The sequence below is a fragment of the Bombus fervidus genome, chromosome 17 (assembly GCF_041682495.2).
Source record: "Bombus fervidus isolate BK054 chromosome 17, iyBomFerv1, whole genome shotgun sequence".
Lineage (NCBI taxonomy): Eukaryota > Metazoa > Arthropoda > Insecta > Hymenoptera > Apidae > Bombus > Bombus fervidus.
The window spans coordinates 4,149,917-4,170,726 of record NC_091533.1 but is presented as its reverse complement, the minus strand read 5'-3'; the positions used below and the strand labels follow the sequence as shown (position 1 = coordinate 4,170,726).

Genomic DNA, 20,810 nt, shown 5'->3' with positions numbered 1-20,810 from the left:
AATATATAACATAAAATTATATTTCTTAATATGTTTTGCTATAATTCACTATCCCCGCTTGAACAAAAAATTTATTTATAGATAAATTACGCATTTACTACGTTTAAAACAATAAAGTTTATATTTATTCATTGTATCCCATTTTTACTTAGTATCGTAATATATGTATAGCTGATAATAATTTTTATCGGACTGGCGGACCGATATAAATGCATCCTACATACAATTTGTATTCGGGATAGCATACGCAGCAATATAGAGCGCGATATTCAAAAGATCATATTAGATGACAACGATGTTTAAATATGTAATGTTATTTTTGAAGTAATTTTTGTATATTTTAATACAGAATACTATGAAAAAAATACTTATTTTCTTTGATACAATTCAAATATTATAAAATTAAATACAAATGAAATTTTATTTTATCATAAAATTGAATTACAATTGTTTATCGTTAGAATTTCTTTTAGGCCGATGGTATATAATAAAAGAAATTTTTGACAGCAAATTGCATTAAGACATTGAAATAACATGTATGAAATATTACGAGATACAATAATATGTATGATTTTAAATTTAAATAAACAATAAAATTATTAGGTCGCGGCAATAAACGTTGGTAAAGCTATGGACAGAGCTATGGTTCTCCTATACGTTGGTTAAGCTGGCGCCACCTACTGAAAACAAAAATGGTGGCCAACAATATGCCCTATCCCTGCCCTGGTTTTATGGCACGCCAAATGTCTGCGTTCTCTAGGCTTCTTTCTACTATGTATTTCCCTCCGTCTGATACACCCAATTTCGATGTGAACAAAGGGAATCATTTCCTCGCGGTCGACCCTATCTTACGTGCTAAATAAGTGAGGCTACTTCTAACCAAACCGAAGGTGATCCAAAACTATCGAATAATTTCGCGAAATTATAACCGCACCAGCTCGATTCATCGTGTCATTCACCTTATATAATGTAATTGGTTACACACAATTCCATACGGCGGTTACATGCCTTGAACATGTATTGCCCGTTACAGGAAACACCAAATAAACAATCTAGCATTGTGGCAATGCAGTAAGCAGCAAAATCCTATATGCTTTACTAATACAAAACGCAAGATAGATGTTTTTATTTTGCTACATGCTACGTACGAATTACGTAAAAAAAAAAAAATTTCCTGTTGTCTATGTAACATGTATCACCAAAATCATTTAATATATTTTATGCAATGTCAAATAACCACAGGGTCATATTAGGTTCGTACTATTACAGATAAAATATTTGTTTCCTTGACAACGGGCTCACTAATACTAATATTTTAAATAAATTTCATTGAGTGATTCATTAAATGAAGCCTGCAACCTTGAATAGTTCATTTTACTATTAGATCTACTGAATATGATATGTTATAAAAGATACGATAGAGATTGATTCTTTTATACTAATAAGAGACTACAATATCTATTACTGACGATATGCTTTCATTATTGTAGGTTGTTGAATTTTATACAAACTGGTAATGACAGATAGAGCAAACACAATGAGGTTGGAAGCGGAAATGGCTGCTCCTTTGCATCTGCAAAGATTGGAGCGTAGTCTTAATGTACAGCCCTTTTTAAGGCAAATTAATGAATTGTTTCAAGATCCTACTAGGTAGCTTCTTTTTTATATTTTATGAAGTAAGAATTATAAGGAATCTTATAAAAAATTGTTACTTTCTTGATATTTACAGTGAGGATGACAAATCTGTATCATCAGAATCTTCTGAAGGATCAGATAATTATCTCGATAATGTTCTGATTCGAAAAGAAGGTTTGTAGATTTTTTTAGTATTTAATAAATGGTCATTCTACACTTTGTACAATAAATTCATAACTATTAATTTTGCAGAGGAAAGAATTAATAAACTAAGGCTATATAACATGTCGAGTGTGGGAGAAGAACGTCGTTGGTTGCAGGATATTTTGTTAAGTGACTCATCGGATAGCTCAGCTTCAGGATCTGATACAGATAGCCCCATTACGGAAGAAGATTTTCAAGAAATGTTAAAGTTTCACATACTTAGAAAAAAATACCAAGCACGTTTTTACCAAAAACCAGAGGTAAAATTGAAGCTTAAATTAAGATCAGTAAAATATACGTATAGAATTGTTAATAATATGAAATTTTTGTTTTCAGAACATTCAATATCAATATTATAGTGCTGGATTATTATCCAATTACGATAGGTTCTTAGAACATCAAAAATTAATAGTTGGAAATAAAAAGAAAAAAGAGAAGAAACCAGAAAAGAAAGTTATGAAAATAAAAAAGGAAAAATTACCGCGCCATAGATCTTTGGAAGATTATCCTGTACGTAGAATAAAAATTGATACAATGTATTTGAGAAATAAAATGCTGTTATAAATATTTTAGGAAGGCGATTATCCAGATGATGAATGGGATCGTACAATTCCTAGGGAAGAAGAATTAGATGAAGCCGAATTGGAAGCAATAATGCGCCATCAACCACGCCAGCGTGGCAGAAAAAAGCATAACAATAAAAGTCCAGAGGTGATGGCTATGAGAAGAAGAAAGATTTGGGTAATGATGTCCAAAAAAGAACTGGGAAAAGTACAAAGAGCAAAAACCAATAATCATAAGGAAATATTAATTAGTTGTAAAAAAGTAGCACAGCATTGTATGAAATATTGGAGGCAAAAAGCTATGCAAGTGTGTATTACTATGTTCATTGTTATTTGTTTTTATGCAAAGTCATTTTTTTAAACTTTAATTTATTTTTTCACAGTCTCAAAAGAATATGAAAGAAACTATATGGAGAGCCAAACGCCTCACAAGAGAAATGCAATCTTACTGGAAACGTTATGACCGAGTCGAACGTGAAACAAGAAGAAGATTAGAGAAGGAAGCTGAAGAACAGCGAAAAATGGATGTAGAGCTTATTGAGGTGATTAACACTGGTTATATTTATATAATATGTTTTACTTATAATGCAAAACGCGAATACACTTTATTTATCTTATTTCGCAATTTAGGCGAAACGACAACAAAGGAAATTAAATTTTCTTATTACACAAACTGAACTTTATGCACATTTTATGTCTCGAAAATTGGGGAAAGCTTCCCCTGAAGAGCAACTGCGGATTTTAAATCAATTAGACGAAGAAAAAAATCCAAGACTTGTTGGAATTGATGATTACGATAGGTAAATTTGTTATTTTTTTTTTTATACATACTGGTAAACAAATATATGTTATATATTGGCATGATTTGACGTATGTACAAACAGCGAAGCTATGAAACAAAAAGCAAAAAAGAATGCTACAGAAGCATTTGACAATGAAAAAGCTCGGGCGAAACAGTTCGATACGGCAACAGCATCTCAGGAACTACGTCTTAGCGATACACCCGAAAATTTAGAACATCCACAACCTTCGATTTTTAAAGGAAACCTTAAAGGTTATCAACTGAAAGGAATGAATTGGTTAGCTAATTTGTATGATCAGGTTGGTGCATGTATTAAATTCTTGTAATATATAATGCAATATCAGAAATGCATTTATGTGAATATTCTTGACATTTTCTTCAGGGTATTAGTGGAATTTTGGCAGATGAAATGGGTTTAGGGAAAACTGTACAATCCATAGCATTTTTGTGTCATGTCGCTGAAAAATATTGTAAGTTAATTAATAAATACTCGAATCTGTGTACCTCAAATACATCTAAAACTGTTTATTATAATATAATGGACTTACTTTTTGGTAGCTGTATGGGGACCATTTTTAATCATATCACCGGCTTCGACGTTGCATAATTGGCAGCAAGAAATGGCACGATTTGTCCCAATGTTTAAAGTAGTTCCTTATTGGGGCAATCCACAAGAGCGTAAAATACTAAGACAGTTTTGGGATACTAAAGATCTACATACGAAAGAAGCTTCATTTCATGTAGTGATAACTAGTTATCAATTAGTTATTACCGATTACAAGTACTTTAATAGAATAAAATGGCAGTATATGATTCTAGATGAAGCACAAGCTATAAAAAGTACCAGCAGGTTGGTGCTTACTCGGATGTTTATTTCTATTTTATAGGGATGATATTATAACATCTATTTTACAGTATGAGATGGAAATTATTGCTTGGATTCAGCTGTCGCAATAGATTGTTACTTAGTGGCACACCTATTCAAAACAGCATGGCAGAATTATGGGCTTTGTTACATTTTATAATGCCTACTTTATTTGATTCTCACGATGAATTTAACGAATGGTTTTCTAAAGATATCGAGAGTCACGCGGAAAATAAAACAGGGATTGACGAGAGTAATATATTTTTGTTGTATATTTCTTATTTAATGATATAGTAAAATAATATTTCACAAATCTAATACTTTTTCCTTATATTTAGAGCATTTATCAAGATTACATATGATTTTGAAGCCTTTCATGTTGCGTAGAATAAAGAAAGATGTAGAGAATGAATTATCCGATAAAATTGAAGTGATGGTATATTGTCCTCTTACTACTCGTCAAAAATTACTTTATTCAGGTAAGGTTGTAATGTTTTTGCATATTAGGAGTTTACGTTTTTTATAGTATTAAAAAATCATAATGTATTTTTTGGACAGCATTGAAAAAGAAGATTAGGATAGAAGATCTCCTACACTATACAGTGGGTGGTGGTGACACTGCATCCAATGATAAAAATTTCACATCAAATCTTATGAATCTAGTCATGCAATTCCGAAAGGTAATAATCGATATATTTAAAATTTAACATATTCTTTATGTTATCCACACGCTATATTAATACCTATTTCATTAATTTTAGGTTTGCAATCATCCAGAACTCTTTGAGCGTAGAGATGCAAAATCTCCATTTTTCATGCACACTGAATGTTATGAAATGCCTGCATTATTATATAAAGAAGGATTGAGGCACCTCTCATTGCCATCTAAAGATTACTTGTTGTATAATAAGCTATTTATATTTGCTACTGAATATATACATCGGACTCTTCACGATGGCAATGGAAGCTTTTCTCAAAATTCTTTTTCTTTTAGTAGATTTATAAATTTGTCCCCAATGGAAATGAATAAAATGTTTATTGTTGGTATTATATTCAGGTACGTAACTCTTTATGTTAAATACGGAGTGATTAAAAAAAAAAAAGGATCCATCACGTCTAAGGTAGATCATACTCTCCTAATTATGAAAAAGAATCCGAATAAATTTGGCTCAAAAAATGAATATTTTTGAAGTAACAAACAATTTTTTGTTTCGGTTAAAGCGGATGATTTTCTTGTAGTGTACTCTTTAATAAGGAAAATACAAAATGCCAGTAAAATAGCTAGAACATGTCTAGGATTTTTTGAAAGAGTACACAATTCTTTGGTAGGAAAATGTCAAGCGTTTGTGGAAATGGAAGAGGAATATGTTAAAAAATATTCTGTAACCAGGAAAAGAAGAAATGATAACGACAACCCTTTGTTTCCACATGATATGACAGCTCCTGAAATGAAAATGTCGCTTTAACCGAAATAAAAAATTGTTTATAATTTTGAAAATATTAATTTTTTGACCCATATTTATTAGGACACTTATCCATCATTTGGTCGCTATTATCTATCCTAGAGGTAATGAATCTTTTCCTTTATCACCCTGTATATAGTATACTACATTTTACAATATTTATTTTATCATTTACGCTTAGATTGTGTCTCGCAACTATAATGGAGAGGAGAATAAAAATGATGCATTACTGGGAGGATTGGAATGCTGACGAGAGAACGGAGATACCTATGAACCAGATGTTCCTTTTATCTAGAAAAATCGACTCATCAACGAATACATTGCAGGATTTAATATTCACAAGAAAGATAATTGAAGGAGAACCTGTATATACGCATACAACTCATGTTATTCATTCAATGCCCGAGACTGTCGCTCATCGAATTTTACGTAGCAGTAAAAAAGTTGCTAATCAATTATTGAAGGTACAGAATCAATATTATTCCTCTTCTTTCTTATATTTATTTGATGGGTTAATCCAATCAAGGTATAAATATATATATTTATTTATTTATTTATTTATTGTAGAGAATACTCCCTTCTACCAAAGCTGAACAAGAAGACACAAAAGTGACTTTGTTACCGGAGCATCCCCATTTTCCTAGGCCACCAATAATGCGACATTGTCAACAGACCACCATTCCACCATTTATTTGCGATACTTTTCCTAAGGTTTTTATATTGATACAATAAATCAATTCAAAATCAAAATAATGGAAGATCTAATATAATTAATAAATATTTCAGGTACAAGTTAGTCCTCGAAAATTATACGTTAGTAATAGTTCCGCAGCGTGCGCATGGAGAAGACACGAAGAATGCGGTGGGAAGTTTGGTCAACGACTTCTTTGGTTTGGTTGTGAACGAGCTTTTTCTATTACAACGTCACAAGAGAACTCGAGCTTTCGTTTAACACAGATGACGTCAACATTTTCTGTAGAACCGCATGGTGGAATTTCTGCATGTACTCCTATAAATGGATGGTCAAATATTATAGTACCGGGTAAGAATTTTCTTTGATTTGTAGTAGATTTTTCATATGTATTTTAATACAACATTCCTTTTATTTGTAATATTGTTATAGATAAGCAAACTTTAGTAACAGATGCTGGAAAACTTTCCGTTTTGGATAGTCTTCTACGTCGTCTTAAAGAACAAGGCCATCGAGTCCTTATCTACTCTCAGATGACAAAAATGATCGATTTGTTAGAGGTATTTTTATTTAATCTGGATCTTCGAAGAAATAGTCATTACAAGATTTTATATCACGTCTTCATTGCAGGAGTACATGTATCATAGGAAACATACTTTTATGAGATTAGACGGTTCTTCTAAAATCTCAGATCGACGAGATATGGTTGCAGACTTTCAAAAAAGGTAACTGTTATATTTCTTTCTTAATTTTTGCATAGAATTTTCGATTATTTTATGAAAACTCGTAAATATTTCGCGTGTAATTTTATGCCGGTTAAAAATCGTAATATCTATCGATCGATACGAGCGTCGTCTATTAATTTAACGGTAATATATCATCGATAAACCGAATGAATGTTTTCTTAGTGCTGCTTAAAATATATATCAACTACGCATCATGTTGCATGTATAAGGCGTTGCCTCTTAGCATGTCGTTCCTTCGTTCACTCGCGCATAACTAACACGCGAATTAATTGGCGAATCGGTCCTGTCTCGTAGACAGCTGCAGCTTTGGCTGCTCGCCATGAATGCCATTTTAGCCATGTCATTATCTGTTAACATATTCTATTCCAAACCTGAGTTGAATTTCAAAAAAGCAAAGAAGAAAAATGCAATATCCTTTCACCTGTGTTTCCAATTATCAAAATTACAATCGGATCATGGAAATCTTGAAAGCGATAAAATATATTCAGCTAATGTATTTCATACTGGAAATCCTCTAAGTGCACCACCAGCGTACCGAATTAATTTACATGCAAAACGCGTCGTACTCGACTGTTCGATCTACATGCACTGTTTCGTGTTTCAGGGCGGACATATTCGTCTTTCTGCTGAGTACTCGAGCCGGAGGCCTGGGAATAAACCTCACTGCAGCAGATACGGTTAGTAATGTTATCCTATGCTTTATCGGTTCGTACCTTGTACGTATTCGCCTTACGATTTCACAAAGTCGGCCGTTCGCCTTTTGTTTTTTCTTTCGACGTCCAGGACAAATAGCACGAAACTTAGGGAACGATTGTAATTGATCGAAAACGAACGAGCATAGCGTGAGAAATGGCGATTCTATTTTTTATCGAGATAACGTTTAATCACGATATGCATTGGCTTTCGCTATTCAACTTTGCCATCATCGATTTAACAAGGCTGATATCCTCTACCTAATTTAATGTCGTCTTGCGTGATACATAAAAACACTTTAAAAAAGTACAAATATACATGATAGATAAAGATTTATGGGAAATTCTTTATATTATATAATTAAATAAATAATTGAATAAATTGGTCTTCGCATAAGTTTCTCATCTGTCCAAAGAAACTGTGACGGTAGATCGTATATCTTGATTACGAATAAAGTGATACCACAGATTAATGGTAGAATCGATAAGAATCTTTAGTCAGGGTCGTTCCCCTGCATTGCCGAAACTGCATTCTGTTACGTACGAAAGTGCACGAACATAGACTGCAGGCATTCATTTTGCGAAGCCTACGATTTGCATATGCTCTCGTTCGAATATCGAATGGAAGGAGAAGTGTCCCTATTTAGAGCACCGCGTATGATATATAAATATGATCTGATTTTCAATCGTTAATTTTTGTATTAAAAGATGGTATTTTTTACCACGAAAGCAGTTGTACACATTTTTTCATGAATGACGATCAAATTTTATTTCATAGGTAATCTTTTACGATAGCGACTGGAATCCTACGGTGGATCAGCAAGCTATGGATCGGGCCCATAGGCTGGGTCAAACGAAACAGGTTACAGTATATCGATTAATTTGCAAGGGAACTATCGAGGAAAGGATACTACAACGTGCTCGAGAAAAGAGCGAGGTACACTTGACTCAAAATTGAAAATTTACATCAGGATCATCCTCAGGAAAGATGACATTTTTTAATAGTAAAAGAAACGTAATTTAAAAATTTTTGCAGATACAACGTATGGTAATTAGCGGAGGAAATTTCAAACCGGACACTCTGAAGCCCAAGGAGGTCGTTTCTCTTTTGTTAGACGACGAGGAAATCGAAGCAAAATGTGAATATCTTTATTTAATTTTTATTCGAGCGTTAATTGATTTATTAGCGATTTCTTACAATTTAATTTATCACATTGTTACGACATGTTTACAATTATTATAAAACAAGTAACTCTATAATCTTGGTGAATGAAAGTTTGAATGCAAATAAAGAATACTATACTGCATTTTTGCCTGCTGAAGCGCGATTTCAGTTGTATTCTCGTGCCGGGACGCAAGCTGGCACACAATAAGATAGAGAGAAAGGGAATAAGAGAAGATAGGGGAAGGAAAGAGCGTGGATGCAGTTACATTATGCTCGTTAGGTTATGCTAATGCTCTAATAACGAATAATAATAAGAAAAGAAGTAACGAACGTCCCCGTATATAAGCCTGTCCGTATATTTCAGACAGCCAACGGAGCGAGGAGAGAAAGCAGCACGCGGAGGATACCCGACTTGAGTCGAACTTATACCACAAGGAGAGAGACCGGAAGAGGAAGTTAACCGCGCTTCCGGTCAAGGTAAGCCTAGCGCCCTTAGTGCCGCTATTTTCTTTTTCATCCTCAATTTTTCCCATTATTAATGGAATGTTTCTTATTTTTCCTTAATTTCGATCTTTTTTATTTTTATTTTTTTTTTTTTATGATTTTTTACCAGAGCGATGTAAAGAAGCCTTGTCTGTCTGATGCTAACGGTGACAAGATCGGCGACATTGTTCAAGCTAATTCCAATGAAAGTACTCTAGTCAGTGGTGGTGTTCCGTCATATCAGATTAATAATCATCAACAGATGCTCGATAACGCAGACGACTATAGCGTACCAACCAGTCCTGTTAAATCAGAGGTATGCGTCAGTACCGTTCAAGAATAATGATAATACAATAGAATTAATAAATTCGAAATACTTTAATATGTTCAGGACGAGACGAGCAACGATGGCCTGGTTGTGGATGTGGATGGTCCAGTGGGAGTATCTTCTGGCGACAGTCGACAATCTCGAACGGGTCAGTTTGCAGATCCTGGAAAAGTCAGCCGTCTCGATCACCACGTGTCTTTCAGCAGCGGAAGTAGCGTTCGGATGAGGCCTACGATTCGTGGTACTAGCAAGAGGGGAAGACCTCGTGGTTCCCGTAGAGGAGGACCCGTTGGAGGAAAGGGTCGAGGCCTCCTTCTGCTTCATCCACCGTCCAAAGGTGTCGGAAGCAGTCCTCAATCACCGGTATCTTTATCTCCGACCAGTAGTGGTACAGCCAACGATCACACTCTGCAACATGGCAAGTATTTAGTTTGTTAGATTTGTCGCTTAAAAAGTAAGAGTATCCATTATCGTTGATGGTGAACTAGGCTAAAACCTATTAAAAAATTAAAGTGCATTAGTAGCTGTATAATAATTCGTGCCAAGGATTTTTCACGGGAACGTACAGAAATATAGATTAGTCGAATCCAGTTGAACGAGTAGATTCATCGCCGATACGCGAAATTGTATAATGTCTCCTAATGAATATTTAAGCATGCACTTTGCACGTAACGCAATGAGTTCGTTAATATAAAATATGCATTACTCGTAATCCGTTACCACGAATAACGAAGATTATCTAATATCCCTATTTGTACAGCGCAGAATGCGTAATACGTTCGGCGAGAGAATTTTCTATGGACATAGTTAGATTTCGAGCGGTCCAACAACGTTCACCTTTGAAACTCGAGCTTAAATCGCTGAGAAACGCACGCTGACTCTGGTAGAGTATTGGACGATACGGCTAAGAGGATTAAGCAAGAACTTTCGGGGGCCGACTCGAAATGTGCCCCCTTGCCTGATCCAAATGACTTTTCGTGACGCACCCTCAAATCGATACACCGTTAATCCCGACTGACTCTTTCATAGATCCAGAGCCCCCTTTTTGCATCTACTGCGCCACTTGGTTCGGTTCTCATGGGATTTTGGTCTCGGTGCGAAAAGAAAACACCCCTGGGCACCGCGAATATCCCTTGACTGACGTGAAATCCACCGAAATTCCCTCGCGGTTACATGTGCGCGCAAGTGTTGCGACGAACAGTTGGCGCTCTTCCTAAGGGTACGCGATTTACCCTTGGAGATATCCACCCTCTTTGTGACTCACTCTTTCGCCCGCAGTTTTCATACGCTCGAGTACTATGTAGCGTCTTCTGGGACGAGGATATCTTGATTTTTTTGTTAGTTGGTCAGTGGTCATGTTTTTTTTTCTTTTTTTTTGCAAGAATGAAGCGTGGTTTGAATTGACGAGGATGACGGATTTAGACGGACTTGGGGCTCTTCAATCTTGTTTTTGTTTTCTCTTTTCTGTTATTACGTTGCATGTGTAATATACGTGATGATTATTGACGGGTGAATGTGCTCGAGAAGACTGAAATTTCTAGACATATAATAACATTAAATCTAACATTCGGGTATATTCTTTTTTTGTAAGTAATCCTTGGAAATTTTTTATCGAAGATAACTGAATGATACATTTACATATTTTCAGTTGTCACGAGTCAAATTGATGCAAGCGATTTTCTATAATTATTTTTATTAATTATTTGTTCGAAACTATTTTAAGTTATTGCAAGCTACGGGACGGTTCGTGTGAAGCTACTTCAAATTATATTTGAAACGTTATTTTGAACGTCGACCATTTGTAAGATTAATTCGGTACCGCGATCCTATCGTTGCATAACGCATTGTGTCGCGCGAGATGCAAGTTTCGAACGACAAAGAAGGAGAGGAAAGAAAGTCGCACGAGTAAGCAGGATGGAGAGAGATAGAAGCGAAGGAGAAAAAGAGAAGTGAGAAGAGGGCCCGACGAAAGCGAGCCGCACTTAGGTGGCCCTCACGCAACGACACGTGGACCGAAGTTTACGCGGGCAACGTACACGCCACCTTCATGCACGCGCGCTCGCTCGTACGCTATTTCGTGCTATATATACGGAAAGGAAAGGGGTCGTTCCCTCTCTCACTTGTCGTCGACTGGAAGGCGAGCGGACAATAGCAGGTGCGGAGCGAACGCGACAGCTGCGATCGATGATGTTCTTCTTAGGTTTTTGGAACTCGCTCGCACCCCTCTCCGTCTTTTCTACCTTCCCCTTTCGACTATCGCTTCGTTACTCTGCCCCCTTTATTTCACCTCGTTTCTTTCTCTCCTCTATTCATTTTCCTTATGTTCCTTTCTCTTTACTTTACTCTAAAAATCTTTGGATTTGTCACTAAGGAAAAAATTTATTCCAAATAATCTTGTGTAATATCGCTTTTATCTCGCGTGCAATGAAACAATGCCTCGTTAGTCCGAAGTACGATTCTGTCTCGTTAGTATCGATCATTTCTGTCAATGTTATTCCATTAACTCTATTTGCTAATTATAGGTTTTCACGCACTGCTTCTTTCACCTTATCTTACAATTAGTAATTTAAAATGCACAACAAGAGACGACACTGTATTTTCTGATTTGTTCGAACTTTAATGAAAATACATTATCTTCTGTCCTTTTGTATCGTGAGACGATAAAGGATTCCGTTTCAGATATATTTTGCGAATAAACAGCAACATATCGATCGATGAAAGTAAGCGATATAACGCGCTCTCTTCTCCGCCAGACGTTCTCTTTTCTCATCTGCGTTTCTAAAATTCTGCTCGCACGATACATCTCGAAGAAACCTATTCTCTGTAACGTATCTACAAATGTAACGAAATCAAACGGTTTCCATTGAATCTGGTTCGATCTTCGTTTGCCAGAGTCGATCAAATTTCGTTAGTTAAATTACAAATATCCAAGCATCGGCGTGTTCGTCGTTCGAGTAATCGTTCGCATAATTTTTCGCCACGAGTTAGGTAGTCCTGCTTGCACCAAGAATATAGGGGTTTAAGAGGGTTGGATTTTGTAGATTCGTGCCGTACCTCACCGTACCGTACCGTACCGTGTCATCTTGTTCGTCCGCATTGCTTTCATCATATTTCCGTGTCATGTAACGGAAAGTAATTTCAACCAGTTCGAGTGGTTGAGACAACCTCTGTAGCTACGAGCTTCCTACTTCCGCCATGATGATTCAGCTACCTATCATTCGATCCAATTGTTCTTTCTGTCTGAAATGTGATCAGACGTAGAATGTAATTGCTCTCGAGCCTCTCGGTACCGAATTTTTATCAAACTTTCCGAAAAATGTATTTTTGCCAATTATCGATGAAAGGTAATCCTGCTAAAAATAGTTACGTTTAACATTTAGCCAGTCGATCATTTACTTTTGTCCTTCGTACGAGAAGAATTTGAAGAGTCAACGTTCAAATACTTGTACAAGCTAGTGTATCGTACTTCGAAGGATCATTTCGAAATGTTCCGATAATCCAGTCCTTTTAGAATCACCGAAAACTCTTCTTTCTCTTTCTCTCTTTTTCTCTCTTTCAGGGACATCAAGACACCTTCCCTTAGCTGAAAGGCCATTCGTCGGCATTACGATAACGAGAATCTGACGATTCATTATCCTCATTGGGCAGGAACGACGGTCGTTTAGCCGGAGGGTAGCGGCAAAACTATTTCACTGTCTTCTGCTTTAGAATGCAATAATTTTCTCCGGTTGCAGGGTGCTCGAGGCGAGAGAGCATCTCGAGACACCGCGAAAGAAGCCGCGCCACGGCAAAGGACGAAAAGGGGCAGGGAATGAGAGTTTGGCTGTGTGCTGTACGGCTGAGATACGGCAGGATAATGCGGGAAGATAGGACGGGGCAAGGATATTGCCAGCCGGACGGTCGACATTCCGCGGATCCTCGCGTTCCATTCGTCCTTCCAGCTACCTCGAAACTTCTCGAGAACCCTCCTCTTCGTACGCGTACACCAAACTCTATCTCCCGCCACGGATCTAACCCACGCGTGCTTCTCGCGGGAATCGCGGGATCCTCGATACGCGAAAATATTTTAACCGACCCCTCGGTGTTCTTTCTTCTTCCTTCAGATTTCGCTCTAGGTTGAACATCAAACCAATTAGGCATCGGATCTTCCTTCATTTTCCTCTCTTTCTTCGTTTCTCCCTTTGAGTTCTCGTTGAACGATCTTGTTATGGTAGACTGTGAATGTTGAGTCAGGATTTGCTAAAAGTTTTCAACATTTTTCGTTCGCTTGGTCAAATTTTAATTTCATTTTTTATTCGTTAATCTTATTCTGGATATTAAACTAGTTAGCTTTTAATTTTAGGAACACACTAATATACTAATTCTTTCGCGTTAAACATTCCTGTGTATACTACTTTTTCCTGAACCAAAATTGCTATTTATTGCTATTAATAATCGATAAACGATTATCCTCTGCCAACGCTCAGTCTTGAAAGCGTTAAATATTCCTTACAGATGAAACAAATGTTCTTCAATTACAACAAATCGAAAGAACGTTTGATTTAATAAAAGATTAAAACTCACCTTACATTTTCAAACGATACCATGTGCATAATTTTTTTTTATTCGCTGCTGACGGCGGCAAACGCGCAAACTTAACGATATCGCAAACGGCTGTTTCTCTTCGATCACGGTGAACATCTTGTACGTTTGTACGAAAACGTTCAACGCCCTTACTTTTCTTTTACCATTTTCCCCATACTACTTCCTTTAGAAGTAGTTTAACGCTCTGCAAACTGTGATCGCGTCAGCAGCACCAAGTACACCTCCAGGACGCTCTTTGTTATCCGAAGGAATTGGCGTACGCGTTCGAGGATCTGCATGGAGAAGCGCTGCTTGGAAATCTCGTTAGAATCGAGCGCACGGAAAACTAGAAAAGCGCGCCTGCTATAATGAGAAAACGAGTCCCTCGTGCTTTTCCTACCTTCTTCGGCCTTTTGTTGCCGAGTGGCCACTTCAACTTCCTCTCTTTTGCCGAGGTGGCTGAAGAGCGTCTGCTGAAAGGATCGAAAACGTGCCAAGGAATGTCGACGACTCGAACGAGCGCGAAGCCTGTGTGCGAATGGGAAAAAGGGAAAAAGAATAGGCGAAAGGAAAGGAAAGGAAGGAAGGAAGGAAGGGAGGGAAAAAGGAAAAAGAGAGAGAGAGAGAGAGAGAGGGAGAGAAATGCTAGCTGGAAAGAGAAAGAAAACGTCCTCTTGTACATCCTTGCTCGGCTACTGACCTCCGACCCTGTCACTCACCCTCCTCCTCCGCTAGCCAGAATTTTTCTCTCTCGCTATCTCATTAAATTCTTCTACCCTCTCCTGGCCCCGCGTGCTCGTCCTCGTGTGGCCGGCTCCTGCGCTTACCATCAGTCGAATAGATACCGTGGCACGATCCTCGAGTTTGTCTTCGTACCGTGCCGCGGTGTACCGGTGAATAACCGATTAACTGGTCAGACCACTCCACGTTAAATGGAGGGCCCCGTTCGTACCCTGCATCTGCCATTATAATCGTGAAAAGTTGCAGGAGCCCGGCCGCGTGGTCTTTGCGTCCTCTTTCCCGCGAAATTCGTACCTCTAAGGCATCTCGCTTCTTATCTTGCGACCTATCGTCTCCATCGCGCGTCGAGCACGCCGATTTTCTCCGGTGATCTTCGCGCCGACAAACTTCCAATCGATTCTCTACGGCGCATCGAGAACGTTCCTTGCGTACGATAACCTTTCGTCGATTCGACGTGTGGTCTCCGATGATCGTAGTCCTGGAAACGCGAGGCTCTTCGTATTTAAGAAATTCGACCTCGGCAATCTTCTTCTTCTTTCTCCTTTCTATCTATACTGAGTTATGGGACTTTGTTTGATTTATTTGTATTTTGTGAGGCGGTATAGAAACGTTATTTGTAACAGCCGTGGCGGATAAACATCATAGTATGGATAAATATCGTTTGTATTTGTTTGTACTTAACGACAAGCTACTTAATTTACAAAAGCTAATAGAACGAGATAAAATAGACGTCGTCGATTAAATAGTTGTCGTACGTGTGCAAGAATTGAACATCTTTGAATAGTTTTACAGTTACCAGACGCAGCGTATGTAAACGAATAACGTAAAAGGTAACATTTTGAAGAGGATTATTTGATGTTACAGGGGTACAAGGAGGTTCCGGTCCAACAGAAGGCGATGGTCCCAGTTCGGTAGGTCCATTGGGATCGGTAGGAACATTGGGTTCTCTTCCAGGCAGAGGAGGAGCACCAACGATTCGACGTGGTCCAGGACGACCTCGGTTGAGACCAACGGGTCCCGGTCACCAAGGATATCGTACTGCCGGTCATCATCACGGTCGGAAGGTCCAGCGGCCACTTCCGGTTCCTCTTAGATCCCAACAGACGATCGCTAGTGTAAATCAACAGAAATCCTCGGCACATCGAGCCTCGGGATCTGGTCCATCCATTTCTTCTTCGTCGATGAACACCGGTGCATCGTTTTCTCCGACGACGGCAGAATCCAGACCATTCGGATTCTACACGCAACAACAGCAACAACAACCGCGCGGTTCGTCCTAGCTTTCGCAGGGAGAGTTCCTTAGAGTGATCCTCGAAGGAGATTCCTGAACTGTCGGAACTCGACAATCTGTGTGAAGTGTTGTCTAAGAAGCAATTGAATCGCGTTCGTCTGAAATGTTTGCAAGACGAGACCGTTTCTTCGCTAATTTCTGAGTAACGTTTTAATTAATTTAAATGAAAGGGAAGATACTTGGATCCAAAGGAATTTTGAACTTTTATCTCGAGGATTCAATCGCATCTATACTCTAATTTTAAAGTAAGCAGTCTTCGATCGTTACTTATTTAAACATAGAGACATTGTGCATTCTTTGACGGATCAATTCCGATTTCGTCGAATGATTAGATGGATTTTTAAAAGAAGCTTCTAAAAATGTGTTCAGTGACCAGTAGCGAGAATGCAATCGTCATTCTCTTGTTGCTGTTTTCTTATACACAAAAGTATATACACGATAAGTATATCCATGTAGTTTCTTTTTGTTAAGGATTCTGGACTCGATTTACAGTGATAGACTTTACTCGCGAGAACCCTACGCTCAAATAGTGCAATGGAGATCTTTTAAAGAAATACATGCAGCGTTTGTTCACAGCGACGTTCTCCGTTCGCGAATGAAATTAGCCTGCGTTAGTGAAGTTAGATCCAATTGGTTGGCACAGTGAACAACACGCGAGTGATTCCAGTCACCCGGATCTTTCCGTCTTCGACGAAAGGATTTTTATCACGTGATTTTGATAATTCGACGTTTGAATTCATCGTATCGAAGCGATGTTTCAGAACCCAAGTCGATTAATTAAGAAATAAAGGAATTTTATCGATCGCAACCTTCCTGTATTTTAAGCGATTTCGAGAAGTGCTGGTATAAAATTCTCGAGCCGTGTGTAAAGTATGTATAAAATTGAGATAACTTGTCCATATTTAAATAAATCGTTAAGGAACAATTAACAATCTCGTGCGTATCTTCTTAAGAAAGGGAAAAAATGGTCGAATAAAGTAAATAAAAGTTAGTCTTGAATTTTTTCAACACGCGCGCTATCCTTAGGCAATTTGTACAAATTAATCGTGCCACTCGTTATTAGGTACTTAATGAAGCAAGTTTGAGCTTGCTCGATTAGAAGCAAGTGACAAGGAAATTCAACGAAGAACTAAAGCAAAGGGGGAAAAAAAAACAGTAGCCGAAAAGAGAAGAAGCAAAAAAAAAAAAAAAAAAAAAAAAAAGAAGAAGAGTAAGAAAGTACGTTAGGAAATACAAATAGACAAAAGTCGACCGATTCAAGACACGGTTATTACCGGAAGACTTGCCAAGAAAGTTCTTTGCACTTTCTCGAAACGGAAAACGAAGAAACATGAAAACGAACAAGCGTCGAAACAGCACCGTGGAATAGCTTTTAGATTTTATTTTATGATTAGTTAAATGTCGTGTATAGAATCGTTCGATCTACGCGACGAAAATGTCGAAATATAGCCAGGAATTTGAAACGAATAAAAATACGAGGATGTTCGTGCAGCGATCGATAAAGGAAATGTATTATATATCGTATATTTTCTTTTTCTTTCGATGATCGACAAAACGATCGTTCGACGAAGCGAAGGTTGAAAAGAAAAAGAAAACATTCTCCCTCGCAGTCCTCGTTCTTTCACTTTTTTCTCTTGTCTCTCTTCTTCTGACTCTTTCTCTCTCTCTCTCTCTCTCTCTCTCTCTCTCTATACTTTATCTCTGTCTGTCTCGCTTTTTCTTTTTCTCCATTCCTCTCAACGTATTATAACTTGTCAAACGCAGTAGCATTATTCCGTCATTAGACTCGGTTAGACGATATTTTTTATGCGCATTATGGACCGTCATTGGGTCGATTCGATCTGTAAATGAATGGTATTTATATTAGCAATAAACGATTCAAATGGCCGCTAATTGTCAAAGTTTATTTTATTCCGAACTTTCCCCGTTTACCGAAGACTTTGGTACCTTTAAATTATTATTATTATCAGTGTCAATACGTTATACAACGGACGATAAACAAATAGTTCTTGATAGTTGGGTAAATCTTTCAAAAAACGTGTATTAAATCGGTTATATATTAGTATAAATAAAATTTATTTTATATTTTAAAATAACTGAAAATTGAGAATCGACTGTTTTCTACGCGACTTCGCTTGTAAATCGAAGACAAAAGGGAAAAATAATTTCTAAACCAATGAAAAAGAAGAAGAAGAAAAAAAAAAGATGAAGAAGAAAGGGTCTTTCTCAGGAATGGGATTTCTGTGTTGTTGCGTTTATTTTCCACGGTACATTCCTTGAATCGTGACGTGCGCGTTACGAGTGTCCGGTTACTGGTTTTTGTGGCGATACAACCAAGTGAACGAGGTAAATGAAGTAAATGGATGAACGGTGAATAATGGATGAACCGATGCTAGTGTCACCAACGTACGGACGAGCGTTATTCGCTTCTTGCTTTCGCGCACACCCATCTCTACATCGATATCGTGAAATGTCACTTAAATTCAGCTTATCATTAAGTTAGTAATTCAAAAAGGTAATATTTAAAGTTTTTACGATCGAATATTTTTTTATTTATTATTTTTCTTTCTTCGATTATTAACAGCAATAAATACCGATGTTAGTTGAAAAAAAAAGTAATATACGCAGGAACGTGCAGCGTGACAAGATAAAGCATACTGGTGATTAGTATAGAAGCGTAAGAGAGCCCCGAATATACGATTAGCGTTTAATTTTCCAAAAGGCAAACGTTTACACTCGATCTTAATCAGTTTGTTTCTGTGTAGCTGGAATTTACGAACACCGCTGACCTATCGTTGACAGTAGAAGATGTCGAGAGAAAGTCAGACAGACGGGTATTTTAAGTGTTCCAGGCTGATTCGATGGATCGTGATAAAGAGGAACAGAAAATGATCTTGGATCGTTACATGGTTACGAATCGAAATTGCAGACACGGCCAGACTGCGCAAATTGCGATACGATTTCTGCTATTCTGCCGCTTTCTACGCTTATTTACGTGCGTCGAGAAAATGGCACGCGATACGGGGAAACCCATAATTCAGTTACCACGGAATTATCAGTTCCGTCCCCTTTCATCGGTCCTCTTAAATCATACTCCCTAATCGAACGTTAATAATAAAGGGAAACGAGCTGGTTCGATAGTGATTTAAAGAGCCAGTTGCAATTCTTTTACTGCCTCTTTACACCGTCACGAAGAAACTCGTATGCACTGTCGCTCATAAGTATGCCGATTCTATATAAACATTTGTCACTTGCAATTTTCATTTTTTCTAAATATTCCAAACGATAAAATAAAATGAAACAGATCGAACGATAATATGAACGGAAAGTCCATACGTTTTCATTTTACGATATCCCACTGTATTGTTTCTGTAAGAATCGATTTATTCAGTCAACGATACAGTTTCCATTAGTGTCTGCGTATTAGCGTCTCCCATCGTTCCACGATCTTATTAATACCAATTGTTAGAATTTTTGTGACTTGGACGAGGAACGTTCTTCAAGGGTATCGTCGCATTCCTCGCAAGCTCTGAATCTTTTGCTATTCAGATAATTCTTCAACAACCTGAACAATCGATAGCCGGATGGTGCGAAATCGGTGCAGTACCGATAAATATTTCGCAATTTCTGTTTATAAGTTTTTTTAATTTGCAATCATCCCGATGGAAAATACCTTCTTTCCTATTGACGAGATGTGGCTGATCTATCGTCGAGCATTGGTTGCAATTGTTCACGATAAATTGCTGAATTAAAAGTCTGGTCTGCAAAAGTTACAGTACGAAGACGTCTCTTTAAGAACGCAGCAACCTTCCGTTCAACCTATTAAATATTCATCCTATGATTTTGAGTCAACTTTTTAAAGATTTCACCCACTACGCAAAGGAACTCGTAAAATTCCAAATTCTGCAGCGAAACGAAAAGGTCATTGTCGTCTTATGATCGTCGATTCGCACGTAATTACGCGAAAGAACCAAGGAATTCTTTGAAAATGAGATTGCTGTATAATCAAAGACGGCAGAACACGACAGACGCACGGCTGAAAGCCGAGGGCGGTGATCATCGACGCGAAGCAAGCAGCTGCTTGCTGTAGTCGCGTCATCGTCTGTGTGATTGCCTTCGGTGGCGATCATTCTCGTTGGTTCGATACTCAAGGAACCAACAGTTGAAATGGGCCAACGCGTTTCGGTTCCCGATCATACACCGCCCCCCCCGTACCGCTCGATTTACGCCCCAACCACTTGGTCACTCCACGATTATTACGTTTCCGTTTTCACGCCCCCTCATTTTCGATTCTGTAAAGCCCAGTCGGCTGTCGATGAAATGAAAGCCTCCGTAAGCGACGAATTACCGTCACACCTGGTAGAGTAAACGATTGCTGCGTGATCGTGATTCGTCGAATTTAAATGCATCTTCTCCCATTGTTCTTCGCTTATATATCTTCTATTGTTTGTTATTTGATTTAAATACAAGTGTTTAAATTAGCCCTTTGATGCTTGATGTTGTTTAAGTGATTTCAAATTTACGTCTATTACGTCCTCTTTATAAAATGTTCCTCTCCTTCCTTCCTTGCACATCTCC

General features: G+C 37.8%; 1 protein-coding gene across 3 annotated transcripts; it reads left to right on the top strand.

Moving 5' to 3' along the window:
• Window positions 1-666: 666 nt before the first annotated feature.
• On the top strand, window positions 667-18,125 carry Ino80 (chromatin-remodeling ATPase INO80). Of its 3 annotated transcripts, none has more exons than XM_072020267.1 (27): window positions 667-890; window positions 1,491-1,650; window positions 1,730-1,809; window positions 1,888-2,099; window positions 2,176-2,349; window positions 2,413-2,709; window positions 2,786-2,944; window positions 3,033-3,202; window positions 3,287-3,503; window positions 3,587-3,674; window positions 3,763-4,054; window positions 4,120-4,322; window positions 4,408-4,548; window positions 4,628-4,749; window positions 4,831-5,126; window positions 5,714-5,996; window positions 6,100-6,243; window positions 6,319-6,574; window positions 6,656-6,783; window positions 6,854-6,948; window positions 7,574-7,646; window positions 8,440-8,598; window positions 8,698-8,800; window positions 9,191-9,303; window positions 9,440-9,625; window positions 9,701-10,070; window positions 15,806-18,125. In XM_072020267.1, the coding sequence occupies exons 2-27, from the start codon at window positions 1,517-1,519 to the stop codon at window positions 16,219-16,221; spliced, it is 4,911 nt and encodes a 1,636-aa protein (XP_071876368.1). In that variant the 5' UTR covers window positions 667-890; window positions 1,491-1,516; the 3' UTR covers window positions 16,222-18,125. The 3 variants fall into 3 exon arrangements, with proteins under 3 accessions (XP_071876368.1, XP_071876367.1, XP_071876366.1); XM_072020266.1 differs by lacking the exon at window positions 15,806-18,125 and adding an exon at window positions 1,034-1,253 and having other exon boundaries at window positions 9,701-10,090; XM_072020265.1 differs by lacking the exon at window positions 15,806-18,125 and adding an exon at window positions 1,034-1,253 and having other exon boundaries at window positions 667-969; window positions 9,701-10,090.
• Window positions 18,126-20,810: the final 2,685 nt, after the last annotated feature.